General features: G+C 39.4%; 1 protein-coding gene across 5 annotated transcripts; it reads left to right on the top strand.

Moving 5' to 3' along the window:
* Positions 1 to 6,135: 6,135 nt before the first annotated feature.
* CCDC14 (coiled-coil domain containing 14) lies at positions 6,136 to 16,813 on the top strand. Of its 5 annotated transcripts, none has more exons than XM_037398286.1 (13): positions 6,136 to 6,284; positions 6,952 to 7,007; positions 7,888 to 7,963; positions 8,612 to 8,684; positions 8,778 to 8,918; positions 9,952 to 10,191; positions 10,281 to 10,375; positions 11,389 to 11,953; positions 12,443 to 12,584; positions 13,185 to 13,264; positions 13,703 to 13,921; positions 14,003 to 14,135; positions 15,494 to 16,813. In XM_037398286.1, the coding sequence occupies exons 1-13, from the start codon at positions 6,252 to 6,254 to the stop codon at positions 16,476 to 16,478; spliced, it is 2,838 nt and encodes a 945-aa protein (XP_037254183.1). In that variant the 5' UTR covers positions 6,136 to 6,251; the 3' UTR covers positions 16,479 to 16,813. The 5 variants fall into 5 exon arrangements, with proteins under 5 accessions (XP_037254183.1, XP_037254184.1, XP_037254185.1 ...); XM_037398287.1 differs by having other exon boundaries at positions 13,706 to 13,921; XM_037398288.1 differs by having other exon boundaries at positions 11,389 to 11,830.
* The last annotated feature ends 3,961 nt before the right edge of the window (positions 16,814 to 20,774 follow it).

Raw genomic sequence — 20,774 nt, forward strand, 5'->3', positions numbered from 1 at the left:
AATGTGCTTTAGGCATCCAGTTAGTCTCTGATATCACTGATGCTCCCTATATATCTAGCCCCTAATCATCACAACACACTTAAAAAAGAAAAGCCTAGGTCAAGCCCAATTCAAGTAATTTGGGTGTGATACTGGATTACATAAAACTTCCTCTGAATAGAGGCAAAATAGCATGCATTTTCCTGTGATGCATTTTTAATTTGCGCTAATAACTGTGTTAATAATTTTTGCCTCCAGATGGAAGGGACAGCTATAATGCATGTAGGTGGACCAGCTCACATGTGGGAGGCACTGAATCTCCCAGAAAATTTATTTGTGAGTGTAATGAATATTGGAAATTTCATAGAAGAAGTTGAGTGGCTGAAGTTTTTAGCACTGGCATGTAGACTGATCGAAGCTGTAAGTTTATTAATACTTTCATGCTATCCTGGATGAATATGCCGTACACTGTGATTTTGAGTTAATGGTTTTGTTGAAACAGTAATCACATGTTTTAACCATCTAACCACTAACCCAGCTGCTGTTTTTAAAGTCAGGAGGAAATCCTTTTTAGGAATAAGAGAATTACTTTAACTATATTCTTTCAGGGATCAATGGAGCAAGAATATTTGTAGAAGGCTCTTTTCCAGCTTTTCCCTTTCCAGATAATTTGCAACAGGTTAAGCACTGGGGAAGACAGCTGGAGAGACAGGGACAAAGGTTGCAAGCTTCATCTAACAATTTGCTAAAGTTGTTTCTGCAGCGCTATGCCATAGCTGTAAGGGTAAACCCAAAAGAGTTCCTTTGTTGCCAGCGTCACTCAGCAGATCTGACTGATTACAAGTATCCTGGTTTTGTATTGCTATTCCTCACACACTCTGAATTTGTATAGTTAATGTAGATGACTGGAGCAAACTTCTTTGTCAAAGGAAGCAGATCAGCATCTTTTCACCACTACCTAATATTCAGACAATCTCAGTCAAAGAAACCCAAGAATATGAGGGAAACTTACTACCATAACATGTGTTTTCAGTTACTAAGAAAACCAAAAGGCAGGTAGTGGTTTTGGATCTAATGGCAATTGATAGTCAATTCATATGGGCAGCAGACTGCAGTTTTCTAACATAACCTCAAGAAACCAGAATGTAAAAGCATATCAGTTAATGCTGACAACCCAGCAAATACAGTCACAAATTTCACTATGGATTCAGAAAAGTACCTAGATACTTCGCACAGCATTTAAATGTGTTGCTTCTTCAATTCTTCTAGCCATTTTATAAAGAAAGGAAAATGGATGTTATTCCATTCTATTCTATTTCATTCTATTCTGTTCTGTTCTGTTCTGTTCTATTCTATTCCATTCCATTCCATTCTATCATATTTTATTATCAGTGGAAGATAACCAGGTTACTGAGCTGACATGACTAGTTAGATATATTGGTGAGACTGATTTACTTGCAGATCTTAGGAAAGGACCCCTCTCTCTGTCATCCTAAATACTAGTGTTGGGCAAATGTTTACAAACTGAGGACTGCATAGTTCCATAATTCATATGTGGGGTCATTTGGAGAATTAGCAAAGCACTGGTTATAGCGTTGTTATTATATTGGTATAACCGACTTTATTTTCTAGCTGAAAGCTTTAATTCAGATGAGATTAGGCCATGTATGTGAGCAAGGAAATAGATGACACCGAGGTAACCACGAGTGGACTTGAAGGAAAAAAAAAGTAGAAGCAAATTTTTCTGAATAATAATCACAGAATCATTTAGCTTGGAAGGGACCTGAGATCATCTGAATGATCTGGTACAGCTCAAATCAAAGCTAAGGCTTCAAGCAGAAATTTGTGGACAAAGCCCTACTGGCTCTTTGCAAAAGAAGTATTATTTTAAAAGTCTCTTAGATATTATGACTTACTAATCAATGAATCTGTTCCTAAAAACCCAAGAGTTGAGCAAGATTTAACCTTGGTAGGACAAACTGCATTGACCCTTGTCTTCAATACTCTCACTGCTAGTACTAATTCCAAAACTTGCCTCATGGGAAATTTAGACAAACACTCTAATTACAGGCAATTCTCTTTAGATAATTTATTTGCTCTTCTTCTCTTGCTCCATTTCTTTTCCTAATTTAGAATGAAAATGAGAAACATTTTGAGAAATTCATCTGTTGTTAGAGTTTGCTCTTGCCCTAAAGCCATCAGATTCTAGATCTGCGATTAAACTTGCATATTGTGAAAATAGCCCATGTGTTTTTAAAGGCTATTTTGATGTCACGGTAGATTTTATATTTAGTAGAGCAATAAATAAATAGTGGTATGAAGTTCTAGCCAAAAATTACTATTTTCATACAGACACTTTCACTAATAAAAATTATTCCCGTAAGTAGGATTGCCTGAAAAGACAAGTTCTGGCAAAAGTTATATGAAATACTAGTGGAACTGCCCTGTTACTTGAACAAAAATGTGCATTGATTTATCTTACGTAAATAAGGAGTCACTTTTTAGGTTCAATGCAGTGCTGCTTATTTTATGTTCACGTGGCGCCATCTTATGAGAGTCAAAACTCATGCACAAGTACTTGCAGCATGTCACCAGATTTCAGAAAACTCTGGGTTGTTATTTAAACTGTCATCAGCTCAGAAAGGTCAAAACAGCTTTAATATTAGTAATGTTTTCTACAAGTAATAATTCAATAACTTTATGATCTAGTCCTTGTGAGAACTTCTCAAGGTGAAGAACATTTAATGTGCTTTACATAAGATACTTCACTTAAATGTGGGCAGATAGGCCAAAGCTAAGTTGTTTGTGTTTTTCTACTATATATACATATCAGGAAGAAGATATAAGGTTTATACACCCATTCATTCCAAATACATCACAAAATCAAAATTTTATGACATCCCTTCTGAACCATGCAGATCATGGATCTTCCACGCAGTGAGTCCTGCTGTAGCTTTCGATACGTATGATTACCTTTGACTGAGACACTGAAAATCTACAACACTCTGGAGGTTATTTTCAAACTCATTTTACAATTGCAGCACAGTTCTAGGGTCCCTAATATTCATCTTAATCTCATCATTAGATCTTTACCTATCAAACTGAAAAGTTCTCTACTAAATTTCTCCTTCCTCTGATAGTATTTCTACTGTGATCAGGACAACCCTTTATAGCCTACAGTATTGTATTTTTGCTTTACTAACCTTTTATTAAAAGAATAGGTCAATATAACCTTTTTAGAATGTGCAGCTGTGGCCTTCTGTGGTGATAAAAGGAGCTTTGAAGACAAGAAAGTAACAAATAAGAGAATTGAGGCTTATTCTTAGAGATAACAGGAACAGGGACAAGGCTACAAATTCGAACAAACCCACTCAAGACTGTTATATTTGTACAACTCCCTAGAAGACCCCTTGTGCGCATGCGCGGACCCTGAGGTCAATTAGTGGACATGCTGATGAAGACTATAGATCACCGCTAGAGACCCCTAAAAGACCACTGACTTATTTCGCAGCACATGGGCAGAGTGTATTAGCATATCATAGCCTATGTATGATGATTCCGGGAAATATCATGAATATATAAATGGTTTCTTAGAAATCTAATGAATACATATAACTTGAACACTACATAACCTATACGATTTCGGGCAATGGGTGCACTCATCTTTGCAAAACCATTCACATGTGCACCCAGCATTGCAATACAAGACTGCCTGCTCTCTAAAACGCCAGAATGAGTCTTGGAGAGTTTCTCTGCTGATTTTCACAGTAGCGCCTTAAACCTGTCTTTTACAAATCAAGTACCTGTTTTCTGTAGGTTGCATTCTTCACTACATACTCATTGCTATTCATCTCCCCTTTCCTATTTGTTATATGTAGATTGAAGGATAAGCGGATACACAAAAAAAGCTGTTCATGCTCTTCCCATTAGCCAAGCTATAGCTTTATTCCTTAACTGTACATTTAAGGGGGTTTGGGCATCTACCAAACTAGTCTTAATCAATATCATTTATCATTGATATTCTTGGCGTACTTGTCTCATAAAAGGCTCCTAATTTTGTGAAATACTCTGTTGTTCAGTACACACTAATTTTTGGTTGTAACCCACTGTCCTGGTTTCAGCTGGGATAGGGTTAATTTTCTCCTTAGTAGCTGGTACAGCGCTGTGTTTTGGATGTGGTGTGAGAACAAAGTCGGCAGGACACTGCTGTTTTTGTTGTTACTGGGTAATGTTTATACTAAGTCAAGGACTTTAAAGTTTCTTGGGCCCTGCCAGAGAGGGCTGGGGAGGAAACTGGGAGGGGACACAGCCAGGGCAGGTGACCCAAACTAGCCAAAGAGGGACTCCATACCATATGACATTATGCTGAGTATATAAAATGGGGGAAGAAGAAGGAGGAAAGGGGGGACATTTGGCATTATGGCATTTGTCTTCCCGGGTTACAAGTGATGGAGCCCTGCTTTCCTGGGGATGGCTGGACACCTGCCTGCCAATGGGAAGTATTGATGGATTCCTTGCTTTGCTTTGCTTGTGTGCGCAGCTTTTGCTTTACTTATTAAATTGTGCTTATCTCAACCACTGAGTTTTTATTTCTTTCCAGTTCTCTTCCCCATCCCTTTGGGTGAGGGGGAGTGAGCAAGTGGCTGCGTGGTACTTGGTTGCCGGCTGGGGTTAAACCACGACACCCATTCAGAGGAAAGCTTAATGTTAGTTTCTGCTAATGTTTGATCATGCCTAGGTTAGTATTTTATTAGGTCACTAGACCTTGTTAGTACTGGCAGCAGGAGACTTCCAGAACTCACACTGAATGAGAACATTACTTGGTTTTCCTTGCTGGGTACTGAAAAAGCCCCATTTTCTGGTGAAACTGGAGTGTTTTACAAATGGTTTGTCTTGCCTTTATTAGCTTAATTTTGTTTGATTTCTTTCCTTTCTGAAACAAAAGAGCTTTGTTTTACTTTATCTGAGGAATGTCCCCTCAAAAATCTTTGGTCCCCGAAAGCTGTGTTCTAAGGGTATTTATTTCTTCACCATTATTAAGCATACCACTCTTGTGTAGTTTGCTGTTTCACCCTGGTATTTCAACTTAAACTGTAAATTATTTAGTTTAAGAATAAGCTTTTTGTTATTTTCAGTGATGCTTCATGAAAAGTGGACAGCACCTCAAGTATTAAGATTGCAAATACAACCACATATATGCTTCAATTATTCGTAATTCAAGCAGTTTCTCACTGATTAATGACTTGAGCCTTTTCCTCCACATGTATTTTTGTTCTGTATAATTTACACGTTGGGAGAGCACAGATGTTTAATATTTATATGCACTTCTGCTATAGTACTCTTAATAACATAGTAATATAAACACATTTTCAGCCTGAGTAAATGTAATTGCGTTCACTGCCATGTTTTCAGAAGGTCTATTTATTCAGCTAATAAAAGCAAATGTATGCAGAACACTAATATGCCTGTGTGTATGTGTGTGAAAACTGCGGCATCATCCCTTACAATCCATGTACACAGACGTTTTCAGGGATTGCCAGAGATTTTAACACTAGCTGAAAGCCAGCATGAAGAACAAAGAACTGATGGTTTTAGCCTGTATGAAGTATCATCATTTCCCTTTGACCGCTACCAGCCTGCTTTTGCCTTTTGCACCCCTGATGACTTGCAGGACACCAACTACATAGCCAAGCAGAGGCCCTGAGGCAGATTTATGTGCAACCCCTCCCATGGAGGTGTCACAGTTTTCGCTCAGGGTGGCCTACCCATCTGCAAGTCCCATTTTTCCATGTATTTTATAACTGCATGGAGTCCCTGACCCACAGGAACTTCTGCCCGTGAAGGATCCCTACGGCATCAGACACGACGCTGTAGGAGGACAGCACTGGGCCAGGAGGACCCAGCTCTGTGAGGTGATTTCTTCTTACTAAGCGGACAGGCCGTTGCCAGGGGTGCGCCGCGCTGCTCCCCTCAGAGGCGCAGACAACCAGCTGCCCCTCACAGCCCGCCTTACCCCCGCCCATCCCCGTTCTCTTCTCCTCGCGCCCACTCTCCGCCAATCCCCGACCGCGCTGCGTGACGTAACTCCTTCCCCTTCCCGCGCCTGCTACCGCCGGCGCGCAGCGAGGAGCCGCCAAGCGGGGCGGACCAGGCCAGGGGGCTTTAGCTCCGCCCCCCCGTAACGGCCGCCCCGCCAGTCAGCCAAGCAGGCTCGGGATTGGCCGGCGCGGGGAGCGCGCCCCGCGGGAGGGGCAGAGCGGGGCGCCGGGGCCATGGCCCGGCCGGGGGCTGCGCGGCCCTGCAAGGTGCGTGCGGGCCGGGGGGCGCGGGGGCGGCTGGAGCCCCTTTGCCGGCCAGTCGGGTCTCAGCCTTTCTTTAGCCGCCTCATTAGAGCCCAGATTTGCCTGAAGGGGGGTGAGGGGCGTCCCCCTGCAGTGCGGAGCAGGGCGGTCGGCGTGAGGGGGAGTCGGGCCTTGGGCACTGGGTGCCGTTGCCTTCCCGGGCTGAGCCCGACACCCCTTCCTCGGGGCTCGGCGCCTCTCTGTGCGGTAGGGGCACGGCAGCTTGCCGCTGCAGTGTTTCTCCACCGTGGTTGTCCGGGGTTTGCGTAGCGACTGTAGTTTATTCTTGAAATCCCACAAGGCCACGTGTGTATTGATCGAACTTGGCTTCAGTCTGGAATGTGTGTTTTGTAGGTCGGCCCTTGGCTGTGGCCTTCCGTGAATTACTGTAACTGTAGAGTGCTATGGAAATTAATAAAGCTTCATGCTGTAAAGGCGTGTTTTCTGAAACCAAAACCGGGAGATTTAGGCCCTGATGGCAGCAGCGGGCTGCATCCTTGCTCTGAGAGCTGTAAATTACCTTTAACTGATCTGCCTCAGCAGCTGTTCTGGAATGTGGGGGCAATGGTAGTCTTCAATTATGTTGGGAAAGTACTTCACGAAAATCACAGTATATTTCTGTAATTGGCAGGTACTGTCTTCTGGAAGGCTAACAGGAGCGGCTAAGTTAAGAAATGGAAGACAACAGTAAGACCTTAATCATGAATACTACCTAAGATTGAATGTACATGTCAGCATTTGGGAACCTTATACTTGTCATACCTTACAACTAGCCAAAAATTCTTTGTATGTATTGGAAGCCATTTTTAGCTGAAAGGCTGTATGGCCAGGTTCTAAGCAGCCCATGAATAGACTGAATAGAAATTTTTCATGTAGTAGTACAGGGTTGACTCTCTGCATGTTTTATAAGTAAAATATTTCCTTTCTGTAGAATCATAGAGTCATTTAGGTTGGAAAAGACCTTTGAGATCACCTAGTCCAAGTGTTAACCCAGGACTGCCAAATCCAGTGCTAAACCATGTCTCTAAGCACCGCACCTACCCATTTTTAAAATGGGTACCTCTAGGGATGGATTCCGCCACCTCCCTGGGCAGCCTGTTGCAATGGTTGACCACCCTTTCAGTGAAAAAATGTTTCCTAATCTCCAGTCTAAACCTCCCCTGGTGCAACTTGAGGCCATTTCCTCTTGCCCTGTTGCTTGTTACTTGGGAGAAGAAACTGATGCCCACCTCACAACCTCCTTTCAAGTAGTTGTGGAGAGCGGGAAGGTCTCCCCTCAGCCTCCTTTTTTCCAGGTTAAATAACCCTAGTTCCCTCGACTGCTCCTCGTAAGACTTTATAGTTACTAGCTCTATGTAAGACTGTTGAGTAAAGACTGAATTCTGCTTTGAAGTAAGCTGTTAATATCTGCTGAGCATGTTTGTTGCAGCAATGCAGAGTTTTCAGAAAAAGGTTACTTTGTTTCTTGACAAAATTAATTTGCTTTAGTTTGCTATTATTGAATAAAAGTGTTATTTTAATTTGCATGTTAAGGAGGTGGTATAAACAGTGAATCTGACTTTTTCAGGATTGGCTTAAGAAAAGGATGTTATTCTGAGGTAGAGTCTGGATGCTCTCTCTATTCCCCTGACTCTGACAATGAGGTAATTCAATGGCTTTTTAATACAGTCATCCCTGTTTTCTAAAGAGAAGAGAAATTGGAATACTTTGAATAATAGAAGAAAACCAGGTTAATGTAAATACTACTGCATCTGTACTAGAAATAGCTCCTACAAAGCTAGCAAGAGTGTCTGTACTGTGCTTTGAGGTATCAGCAAGCTGGCTTTGTGTGCAGTGAATTTGGCTCTGAGAAACCACATTAAGGCACAGGATGTATTTTGCAAACGCAACTATGCAGTTCATAGACAAGGGCTGGTTCTGGCAGAAGTATAGCCCTGTTTGTTAGACTTTGTGCCAAAAAGTGAGTGGTATGGAGTCAGTGCTGCAGCACTGTTTTGTGTGTAGTGCTGAGTCAGTTATCTCCAAAACAGAAACAGGTGGTAGATAATAGCTTAACATCCAGCAAATGGACACGCATGCAACAACACAATTTACTTATTTTGCAAAATTTGTGTGTTTGCAAACTTTTATGTAATTGCAAAGTAATACATGGAAAATGACACAGTTTTGCTGGTTATCAGTTGTTCTTTTGCAGATGATGGAGTGGGGATCATTTCCCTCTGAAATAGTATCTTTGTTTACGGAAAGAAGACAGTGAGACTGTTTTTCTGACTGCGTCATTCTTTGTGCAGGTTGATATTATCCATAATGGGCTTGACCGTTGTGCAGCTTTACTGAAGAATATTTTACAAAATGAGGCTACAGGTTGTACCTATTGAAAATTTAAGTTATGTTTTTAGATTTTGTAAGACTGTTTTGATTTGCTTTGTGACTGGTTTTTCTTTTGACTAATACTAGGAAAGGAGGCTATCCATAAACAACCTAGGAAAACAACTTCCATTAAAATTACTTCCAGGCCTTTGCTAACCAAAGGAAATACTTCCAAGAAGAAAGTGTTGAAAAAAAGCATTACCCCTGCCCACATCCGAAAAGAAATTGGTAAGTAAACTTTCACAGGCTTGCTTTTTTCTCAAACAGCATTGAGAGACTCCTCAACTTATTGAAATAAAACAAGGCTTCAGATAATTGTTGTTGGTTGTTATTGGTTGATCCAGGGCTGGATCCACAAAAAGATGTAGACGTTACTCATTGTCTTTTAGAAACCTTAATTGTTTACTAAACAGTTACTAAAATTCACAGATGTTTGAACTTCATGTACAAGGAAGAAAGTTGAGTGTGTCTATAAATACCAACATCATCATGTTTAGCTGATAGGAAGTGTGGAACAGAAAATACCCATGTCCCATTTCTTTTGGACAGTGAAGCATTACAGTGCTTGGTCTCTGTTTGGGATACACAACTATAAACTGTCCAGGTGCTAGGTGTCCAGCCAGGCTTCTCTCAAGGATTGGTTTCTGGAAACAAGAAAGTGTTGCAATGAGTAATAGGAACTCAAGTGGTTTAGTGGCTTTCCACTTGAATGGAAAGGTAGATGGAGTGCTGTAGGCTGAGCTGCTCTCACATTTTATTAATGTTTCTCACTCTCCACACCGCTTCTTTTGTGTGATTTTTAATCCGGTAGACAGGTAGGGCCTGTAGACTAGATGTGTAGCAGAATGCCTATTTTGTGAGCTGTAGAAGGTGAGCACATTGTTGATATCTTTCCAGCACTGTAAGAGTACGGAGTTTTAATTATACCCAACATAAAGAAAATTAGGTTTGGAGAATGCTTTGGTATTGGTTATTCCAAATGGTTTAAAAGCTTAGAAAGCAGCTAAGTAGAGATTTTAAGAATTGCATTTTAGAATTGGCCCTCTGTCCAACTTGTTTAGGTTACTCTGTCTGGAGGGAAAAACCTGATGAATTGATTTGCTGGTGAGTCAAAATCTGACTAGAATCTTAGTCTGTAGAATCTTTTGGTGTTCTTTTTCAAAGGAACTTGCCAGAGTCTGCCTGACCAGCACAAAGGGTTCATGTAGATGGAGAAGATGGGCAACTTCAGCTGGGTTTTTTGTTCTTTCTTTCTCTACAGTGCCAGTATCAAATAGAAAACTTGCCTCGTTCACCACACCTTCTACCGAGAAGGAACTTTCCAGTGCAGCACAGAATCAGATGGTTCAACCAGTTCACGTGCTTTGCAGTCAGCACTCTCCTGTGATGCATCAGAAGCTGTGCGAGCATGTGCAAACTCAAATGTCTCTGATAACTGGCCAGCCACCACAAAACAGTAATGAAATCCCTACTGTCGCTTCTTTTCCTACCTCGAATCATGGTTAGTGGAACTGTTAATGTAGAGCCTGCTGTTTACTGTATGAGTTTTGCCCCAAATTGCCCTGATCTGCGAGTCTTGTTTTCTTATAGGATGTCAAAATGTTACAGCTTTTAATTATCGATTACCTACCTCCACATCAGCTCAGTCCTTGCAGCATTCAGCTAATCCCTTATCTACTCAGTCAGTAAGTAAAAGTTTGATTCTGACTATTAGCAGACATTTAAAATGAGCACTGCCAATTTGTTTATACATTTATTCAAGTGTGTGGGTCTTCTTGGGATTATGTAATAATTTTCCTTAAGAAAACAATTTGCATATTTCAACCTATAGTGATGAACAGAATAACAAGAAGAATTACAGCTGTTTAAAATACATTTTATTTAGACACCAAAAAATGAAATTAGAGGTAATTGCAACTGGCTGCATGTTTCTGCATGGTGAATTCTATAATGGACAGCAAACATGGAAGGTGCAGGGGATTACTCATTACTGTTAATAATTATGTTCTCCATAATGCACTTTAGGATCATTGACCAACTCCTCATAAAAGAAATCATGTTTCATATGTAGCTTTGCCCTACCAATGATCAAGTTGATTATTTCTTCAGACACTGTGTATTATCTTAGAGCCACATTTTGAAATAATTCAGGGCATAAAATAGAACTAATGGAGAGTTCCAGCTGCTGCCTTGGGAAATGTGGTAAAAGGCTTGCACCTTGGAACTGTTAAGACTCTATAGACTTACCTTCCATCTCTAGGCAGTCCATGTATAGCTAGTGCTGTCCTTTTAAGAAGTTTGTCTGCTTAAAATATTGAAAGGTGATGGTGTTGTCTTTTGTGAGGTTTTTTTATTCCCTTTTCCTGTCAAGGAATGAGTGTTTATGAACAACAACCAAAAAAAAACCCCAAACCTCACCAAAATGCTGCTGAGGTTTTTTCTTTATAGAACAGCTGAAAAAGAATGGTGCTTTAATGTTGTCAATAACATTTAAAATAAAGGTAATCTAAACCACATTTACATTTTAATTACTCCTTAATATACTGGAAAATTATGCATTTAATGAACTGTAGTTACTTTTATAATTTGCAAAGAATGATGAAGACTACATTGAGTCAGACAACGGTAGTGCTATTTTTTTTTAAGATTTAAAAAAATCATGTTACTTTTTTGTTTAATACGAATATTCTTTATGCAGGATGTTCCTGTAGGCAGTGGCAATGAATATGTGCCAGAAATGGGAGGACCTGTGGTTTCCCCAGTAGTTTCTGCTGCTCCTGCTGCGCAAATACAGTCTGCCACTGCTCTTTCGAGTGTGATCCCTTGTATAGCATCAGGTGCACCAAGTAACTCTACAGTGCCTACATTCATTCCATCATCTGGCAGAGAGATGACCCCAAACCATGAGCAACAAATGAAAGAAGCGGATTTGATAAGATGCATACAAGCTCACCTGGCCCTGTTACAATCACATGAAAAGATGAACGGCGGGACTGAACAGAAGCACCATCATCATTGTCCGGCAAAACACAGCGCTTCAGGTAACAAGGAGGAGAATACTTCTGATGAACACAGTGAGGACTTGGTCAGCGAAGAAGAGTTGAATCTTCTTGACACAGCCCCAGTGAGAGATATAAGCTGTAAGACAAGTTTTGTGAAGAAAGTTCTAAAATCTAGAAAAGAAAGTCCAGAAGAAACAGCCCATAAAGTTAAGACTGTAAAGTATCTTCTGGGAGAGCTCAGAGCACTGATAACAGATCAAGGTCAGGACATTTTCATTGTGCAGTAGAGTGATTACATGGAAATAACAAAAGAGCTGCTTTAAATGAGTGATCACTTCAGTTTCTGGAAGTGTCAGATGATATATGACATCTTAGAGTGGTTTTCCACAACTGTAATAGCTTCATGTTTCACTCTGGATAAGTGTCACATTATTTTTTGGAGTATTTTAGCATTACTTTAAGAACTAGGGTAAAGATTGTTCTCATTTCATGTACAGTGGTTTTTCCGCTGAGAAGGGGAGCAGTGTAGAAGGATTGCAATAGCAATCCCACCAAGGTTGGTTTTCATAGTCAAGCTTAAAATTTTTAAATAAATAAATATAATTAAAATAAAAAGATGAGGGTTTCTTGAAAAAAACGTAGATACTACGCTATATCACTTTGTAGATTGCTTAGTCACATATAAAATATTACTGTCATATTCCAGGTTTATATGTTTACGGCGTCTTTTTTTTCTTGCACTATTTGCAGATGATTTGGAAATGTTAAGGCTGATGAATGAAATAGAAGACTGCGTATCATTGCTGCCAGCTGTAGTGGGAAGTACGAATATACAAGCTGAAATAGCACTAGCTTTACAGCCTCTCAGAAGTGAAAATGCCCAGCTGCGTAGGTTAGTAACTCATCAGTCATTCTGTGTTTACTGCAAAGGCACCTAAAGCACCTTTAACTGGTCTGTTCTAAATTGCATATTTTATCATTGTTATGGTGTAAGTGTTATGGCCCTTTCATTGGCACATATGGCAGAAAATGTGTTGGTAAGACTACATAGTTTAAAAATAAATAATTAACACATAGCAAGACTTCAGTTAATACTGATATTCCGGTAGCCTCAGTTATATCATGATTGGGCCATTGTCTAGGCGGGATCATCATTCTCTCTAAAAACTGCAGTATCTAGTTAGCCTGCTTATATTCTGTGTATAGTGTATTCTGAAATGCAGAAATGTGTCTCATTTCAGGGAAGCTCTCAAATCCATAACTGGGTAGCAGTTCAGAGGGAAAGATATTTACCAGAACTTGTAAAGGGTCTTTTGTATTGAAGAAATATAGGAATATAAGAAAATGCATTAAGACCTTTTTTTATATTTCTGAAACATTCTGTGATATTTAATTCTCAGTAACAGCTTCTTACCGAACTAATTTTAAATGCAGTGGTTTTGAACTTATTCTGAACTTTCTGAATTTTTGCTTTTTCACAATTCATATTTAGGAGACTAAGAATATTAAACCAACAACTCGGGGAACAAGAAAGAAGTGAGAAGACGTCTGGACAGACCTGCAACTATGAATGTAAAGTACTAATAGAGAATGATGTTTGTTAGGGACATTTTGTTAAAGCTTTATTTAAATAGATGGGCATATAAAGATATAGATACATAAATAAATACCAGTATATGTTGTGGCCTTTAGTGGCAACTGATCTAAGTGTTGTGCGTCTAGCAGTGCAGCTGCATTTGCATAGATTGTTGTGCCTGTTTGAACTCCACATAGTCAGACTCAGCTCTTCAGCTGCCGAGCAGATTATTTTTCCTTATGTACCTCTTAAAATGAAGATTACATATCAGATAATTAAGAAGAAAGCTTGAGTTCTATCTGGCTGCCTCAAAAACCCCTTCTGTCTGTAAGCAAAATTTGTATTACCGAGATTATTTAAAAACTTAGTTTGATTTAGAAATTCAAACTGTACCACACAAAACACTTAAACTTTTCATGTTTTACTTCTGGTAGTAGTTTCTTTGCAGTCCTTGAATATGATGCTCCAGAGTCAATTGAAAGAATCACTGAAAGGCCTTGAGTCACTGCAGGCTAAAAATGAAGAACTACTTAAAATAATAGAAAGTCAGAAAGAAGAAAATAAACATCTCGCAAAAGATATTCAAGATAAAGAAGAAGAATTGCTTGAAAATAAACAGCACTATGACATTCATTCCACCAAGCTCAAGATTGGTATGTGTTTTAAAAGCGTTCATTCTTCATTCAGTGTTCTAAAACTTCAAATAAATAGGTAAATTCTTCTTGGCATTTTAGAACTGGAAGAGGCATTAGCAAACGTGAAGAGCCTTCAGTTTAAGCTGGAAGCTTCAGAGAAGGAAAATAAGATTTTGGGCATAACGTTACGTCAGCGTGATGCAGAAGTTAACAGACTGCGTGAGTTAACCAGGTACTAATGGCTAAACTATGGGGTTTTGCCCCTTGAGATTGCTTTTCTTCCCCTTGCAGCCCCATACTTTGGATTATTGTAATCTTAATATCTTGGTGGTAGGAGGTCATGTAGGCTAATACTTCTCTTTGTAGTTACTTTTGCTACAAGGGTGCTATAACATTAAAACACCGTTGTCATGCTCCATGATTTGAGTTCTGTTGTAAAGTGAAATGCTATCTGGCATAACTTGTCAAGAGTTTTATTTCTTAATAGCAGACCTGCCAATAAGGAGCTCCACGGGAAGTGCACAGACCTGTAAGCCTACTGGTATTTCTTGTGAAGCTGTAGAATTTGGAAACTAACTCTTAACCTGAATTAAGGAGGGATTATTTTGTTTTTCTTTCTTTCTTCACACTTCACACAGAAATTGGTCTGTTTTGAGAAGAACTCACTTCAAGAGCCACAGCAAGCTCTTCCTGTGGGAATGAACAGTCCTTTCTTTAATTGTACACACATTTGAAGTAGATCATACCCAAATATTAATTATGGGTAAAGGTGGGAGTTCTGGGATCACTGGATGAAGGTGGTGGTACTTACCATCTTTTAGACCTATTACTGTGAATTTATTTTGTCATGGTCTTTTATGATGAATATAGTGACAAGCTGGACTTAAATAGCTTTTTGCATGTGCAAAGTGGTATGTACATAAAACTTGTTTGGACATGATGTGCGGAGGAAGTTAAAACTTGTCTGTCCGGTTTATAGCTGATACTTCCTGGAACAGCAGAATCTTTTTAATCAATACTTCAGATTCTGTAGTAGTTTAGCCACACTTCACACTTCTGTGACTACTGTACTAACCACCAGATGGTAGTATAGTGATGTCCTATTACATGTGTGTCTGCAAATGCTATATACAGTAAGCATTTAAGCATTCAGTTGTTTTGATGTACAAAGCAGAAAACAAGAAGAATTATTTATTTTATTATATTTTCTATTTAGATGCAGCAGGCAGAATAATTCGGAAGAAATTCTTGCTGATTTTGATAACTGTTTCTATATGCTTTTTAACAGTTTCTTGACAATTTATTTCATTTTATAGTACTGTAAGCACACAAAATGAAAATAATCTCAGTAACTTCATTGGCTTGTGCTATTTTAGTTACTTTATAGGCACATTGAACTGAGCCAAAGAAAGAAATTCAAGAAACTTGGAATTGGTTCATATTTGTACTACATTGTAGGACAACACATAGAGAGAGAATTGTAATTTTGCTGCAGTCTGATAAATCTAATGTTTTGGTGTTATATAAAAGTTTTTAACTATTTTTTTCGTGATCGTTTTTAAGTCTGATTAATTGATCTTACCTTAACAGAACCTTGCAGGGCAGTATGGCCAAGCTTCTGTCTGACCTCATGGTAGACAATATTAGACCTAAATCTGAAAAAAGTCTCTCAAAGTCTCTCTTGGAAGACCACGAAAAGCAGATGCTACCTGATCCGTTTCCTGGGAGTACTTCAGTAATGACTTACCTTAAAAAATTAGAAAAGGATCATATTTTGACAGATACAGAACTTCAGTTCTCAAATAAAAATGGAGAATTAGAAATGCAAAATCTAGCCTATGAAAAGGTTGCAACTGAAGGAAGTAAAATAAACAGTACATTCCCAGAAAAAGGAACATCAACTCCCAAAATACTACTAACCTCACTGGAGCAAGATGCAGAAACAGTTAGTGATTCTGGGACTTTACTAGATGACCAAAACAAGTTGGATGAGACTGTTTATATTCCATTGACTAGCAGTGCCTCTAAAAAACAGCAGCTAATCTCTGAAAGAACTGGTGTGCTACCCCAAAGTAGAGGGGCTTGTAAGATGTTAGATTACCACTGTGAGCTCTCAAACTCTGTGCAGCAGAATGAATGTGAGATATCAAAGGATCCAACTCTTGCGGATAAATTAAGTGCTGGGTACAGTGTGAAGAAGACTATGGAAAACACGCTTGAAGTTACAGGGGATAAAGTGAAGCCAGAAGTAGACAAAGTCCAAATGAGGCCAAAAGGCATTCCAAGCGGAGCTGCAAAAGACTTCACAGATAACCCAGACCAACCTCAGCCTAGTACATACCCTTGCATACCAATGCTATTTCCGAAAGAAATTTCTCAGAAAAAAGGCAGTCGAATAGTTGATTTTAGTTCCATTTCCTGTGATGGTCTATCAGGGAAGTCTGAGTGGAGTGCATCCTCTTTCTCAACATTTACTTCTCGAGATGAAGAGGACTTCAAGAATAGCTTAGCAGCTTTGGATGCCAACATAGCTAGGTTACAAAGAACTCTGCAAAACAGCATTATGAAACAGTGAGTATGAGGAAACAAAATGGGGTGCACTTGTCTGGATTATTTAGGTTTTTCTGAGGTATATTAATAAGTATGGTACTGATACAAATATTTGTATTTTTTTGGTATGAAATGACTCTTTCCTAGCAGTTTAAATTATGGATTGGATTTGTTCCTCCTTAAGCTGTGGTGCTGTTTCCCTTGATGTGTACAACTTGAAATAACTTGTTTTAAACTGTGATCTAGGTTTATACCCTGTAATTGCAAAACTAATTCTTAGAACAGCACTTCATAATAACTGTAAGAAACTGGTGTGCTGTTGGCAGTATGGTTTTTCCATTAAATGATAAAGGACACTCACATGCGTTTCCTGTGTGTTTTTTCAAAGTGGTAGGAACAGCGTTGAGAGATGAGTTTGAAGTCAGTTACAGGTGTGATAAATTTTATTTCATTATAATTTGAGTGTTACAAAATGAGATGCATAGTTATTTTCCTCAGTTATGACCATGTGTTTCAAGAAACAAGCTCCTTGTTCTGGTTCATGAAGGGTGTGCAACCAGTAGAGTCAACATCAAAGAAACAGGTGAACAGGATGACTTACTCAGCTGCATTGCTTCTTAATCCAAATTGGGTTTAATCAAGAAGTGGGAATTTAACTGGTGAAAGGGGAGCTGCCTTGAACATATAAAGTGTTCTGCCTCGACTAGGTAGGTCTCTTGAAGTTATTTTGCTTTTATTTGTTGTTTTATTTTTTAAAGAGGAACTTAAGTGCAGGAGAACAATTGCAAGGTGCCATACATGGGCAAGAGGTTCCACAGGTAGAGTCTGGGGAACTGCTATGTAGTAATGTTGAGAGTTACAATTGCGAAGTCAGGATCATGCTGTTCCAAAAAAAAAAAATCCAAGGGCAGCCATCACAGGGGATTTGCAGTGTGTGGTAGAGCCTATAAAATACATTAATTAATCCTTTTTCACTCATCACTGGTAAAACTCGGTCTTCTGTTTTGAGCATTTGCAGTTGAAGAAAAAAGTTGATTAAGTGGAGAGTCTAGATGAGGGCAAGAATAGAACCATCGAAAGTTCCATCCTTTTCTACAATTCTGTTTCAGGTCATAGTTTTTACGAATTTTTGATTTTATCTAAAGAGACTATAATATCAGTGGATAAACATAGAACAGGCTGGTGCTGAGAAACAGAAGCAGTAACAGGCTTCAGCTGACACAAAGGAGACAAATTAGGCATTAGTGAAAGCTGGCAAACCAGTACAGTTAGCGAAGCACTAGAATATCCAGTGTGAGGAAGTCATGGAAATACCACAGTTACTGAGGTGTCAAACATCTATTGGTCATACGTACAGAGAGTCTGGACTGAGTCACCCACTTGGCTCTGACACAGTGAGCGGAGGGGGAATGATTCCTGTCTGGTGGTGTCGATGGGGCTTTCCAGACCTCAGGGTCAAGAATATGCATCATTCAAGTTCTTATGTTACAGGTACAGAAAGTTGGTTTACTGCTACCATTCTGTTCCTCTCACACCCTTAGCAGTGCTTGAACGCTGCTTTTCATGACTCATGTTTTTTCAGGGAAAAAATGATCTTTGGAAAGAGATCAGCAACTTAGGGACCTGAATTTACGACTGCTTTTTCTGCAGTGTTGCTTATTTTTTTTTCCTAGAAAACATTACTGTGCTTCCTGGTGCTGGCCTTTTCTTTTATGCTTCCATGTAGGACAAAAATCTCAAGTTTTACCACTTTGAAGAATGTATTTTTTTTTCCATGGTCAGTTGCTTGAATGAACATGTTTTAAAAGTAGAGCACTATCCATACATTGTACTGTTGAGCAGTTAATTTGATTATTTTAGTTACTGGTAACAGCAATAAAAAGGTATGAAGACAGCACATACCACAGAAGATGCCAGCTGGCAGTCCTGCTTTGAAAAGGGAAAGTTAGACTAAATAGTGACTTCAGTGATTTAGAATGCTTGTGAGGCTTGGCCTGGATTTCTTACTACTCTCCACACTGCTCATGCTCAGATTCAAAGTAAGGTTGATGGTATGAAAGGGAACAGGTTTTAATTAAATATTTACAAGCATTTTCAGTGTAGAAGCAAAGCAAGATGTAAACAATGATAATGACAGGATTAAAGAGAAGCTACAATAAGTTCCAGTCTTTAAAACTGAAGAGAAGGCTCAGAAAAGACTGAAAGAATAATCATTAGTAGACAAACTAATTCAATTGTCGTCTTGCAGCTAGGACTTACTCTGTTTGAAGGAGGTTATTTGTCCTGGCCAAAGCTAGTTGCAGTCTACATTAGGCAGCTGTGGTGTCAAGATGCCCAATTATGTTCTCGCATTTAGAGCATTTGCATTTGCTTTTATCTCAGTGGGGGAAGATGCTACACCATCTTACTTGTGTCCTCTGTCGTTACAAAGTTAGTTATATCAAAGCATGAGTTGACAATTGGAAAATCTTTTTGGGAACAATTTGATACGAGCAGGTTTGTAATGTGTATCCTTCAAATAGAAGGAGGAGAAGCTAAGAAGAAACAGGAGTCATCTTTAATACAGTTCTTTGTTTTGTACTCAGACATGTCAGTCAGAGCTACAGCAACTTTAGGTGAAATATGAAATTTCCTGTACGCGGGCATTATGCATGTGCACTGTTGTAGAAGCAAAAGCCAGCAAGATCAAGTATGGAAGTGGTGGGAAAGGCTTCCAGGATTCAACTCAAGGCAGGGGTGTTGAAACGGTGGAAGTCAGTGTAACTCTAGTGTTCAGGTAAGCTCAACAGAAGACAAATAATAGTAATATGTCTTACAAACTCGTTCTTTTAATGTGTTGTATTTAGTAAATAATCCCTACAGAAAGTAAAGGAAGTCCTAGAACTTGTATGCTTTGTCACATGTGTATTTTCACCACTCAAAGTTGCACGGCATTGGAAGTACATAGTAAATAAGATGCCAAATGACTTGAGTGGAAAGAAATATTTATCTTTGGTGTGTAAAACAGCTGAAGAGTTATTTCTTACTCCAAGTGTAGCTCACACTGCAGCATACATTGCTGCTCTTCACCAGTCAGGATATGGCAAGTGCTTGTCATTGCATAAATTAGGAGTTACCAAGATTCATCCTTGTTGCAAGCAAGTAGACGTCAGACCTGTGCATTTCATGGGCTGAGATACATTCCTCACCACACTACTTTTAAGAACTTTTTTAGTCTGATGCAACCAACTGAGCTACCTGGTTAGATTCCAACACCAGACTTTGTTTGCTCACCGACCCTGGTTACACTTGCTAAAAACTGGAACTCTGTTTGGAAACAGGACTGAATTTTTACCTGTGGAAGCTCAACACTGGTGCCAACCACTCCAATAAGAACAATGCAATCTTCATTTGACTTCTGCTTTTGGACACATTGCTACAGCAAGGGACAGTCACTATAGGCAGAGGAGTCAAAGTCTATTTGTGACAGAATTCAAGCTCTGTTTCTGTTCTGGGTTTGTTAAGGTTATGTTAGGATAGCTTGGAAGAGGTAAGAGAACACAGTAATGAGCTGGGAAACAGTGTCAATTATGCATGTCATTTTTCTGTTGTGCGTGGAATGTTGCTGCTGTTTACAAGAAAAATAATAAAAAGAGGTAGTATTTAAATTCAGGTAGTTACATTGTCTCATAAAAGCTTGGGCCTTACTGGGAGCTGAAGGATCACACAAAGGACAACCAGCTGCGGTGCCTGGGTTTCTGTAGCTAGGAGGTGATGTTTGCATGAGGGAGGGTAACAGGAGTGTAAAGAGCCACCGGAGGCAGTTCAAAAGGGAACCGTCTCATCTGTGTCTGAAGGTCTGCTCTTTCCACACCTGCTTTTTTACTGCAGTCATTGAAAAAACAGCTTCAGATTTTCTTCCACTGTATTGTAAGTAGTTACAAAATATTACAGTATATTTTCAGTATTTAAAAGGATTTAGAATTGGACCTTACGATGCCAAGTTGTGCTGAGGAGTTTATCACAGGTAGCTAGCTGATCAGACGGCCAAATAAGTATTTAGCAGAACTTTCCAGCTTGGCCAGCAAAGCTGGTTTCAGGTTCTGCCCATCACTGTGTCAGCCTCCAAATGTAAGGGATATATGAAATTTGTATATTCAACATGTAATTATTGTTCTATGTTCAGTAATAGCTGCTGTGAAACATCTGTCCTGTTCCAAGGACTAATTTACAAAGAACAGCTCAGCAGCTGCAGCTTCAGTGGTCGTGTAGCTGCCTGTAGCTTTTTCTTGTAGCCACAGAGAGAAGATACAGGAGTTTCATTTTTACAAAGTATGTTCTG

Source organism: Falco rusticolus, chromosome 8 (genome assembly GCF_015220075.1).
Source record: "Falco rusticolus isolate bFalRus1 chromosome 8, bFalRus1.pri, whole genome shotgun sequence".
Lineage (NCBI taxonomy): Eukaryota > Metazoa > Chordata > Aves > Falconiformes > Falconidae > Falco > Falco rusticolus.

Bases quoted from the DNA above. Each gene is read 5' to 3' on its own strand.
- CCDC14 (XM_037398286.1), top strand. From the start codon at position 6,252: ATGGCCCGGCCGGGGGCTGCGCGGCCCTGCAAG. The intron at 7,964-8,611 runs GTAATTCAATGG...TTCTTTGTGCAG, and splicing joins CCCCTGACTCTGACAATGAG to GTTGATATTATCCATAATGG. The intron at 13,922-14,002 runs GTATGTGTTTTA...TTGGCATTTTAG, and splicing joins TTCCACCAAGCTCAAGATTG to AACTGGAAGAGGCATTAGCA.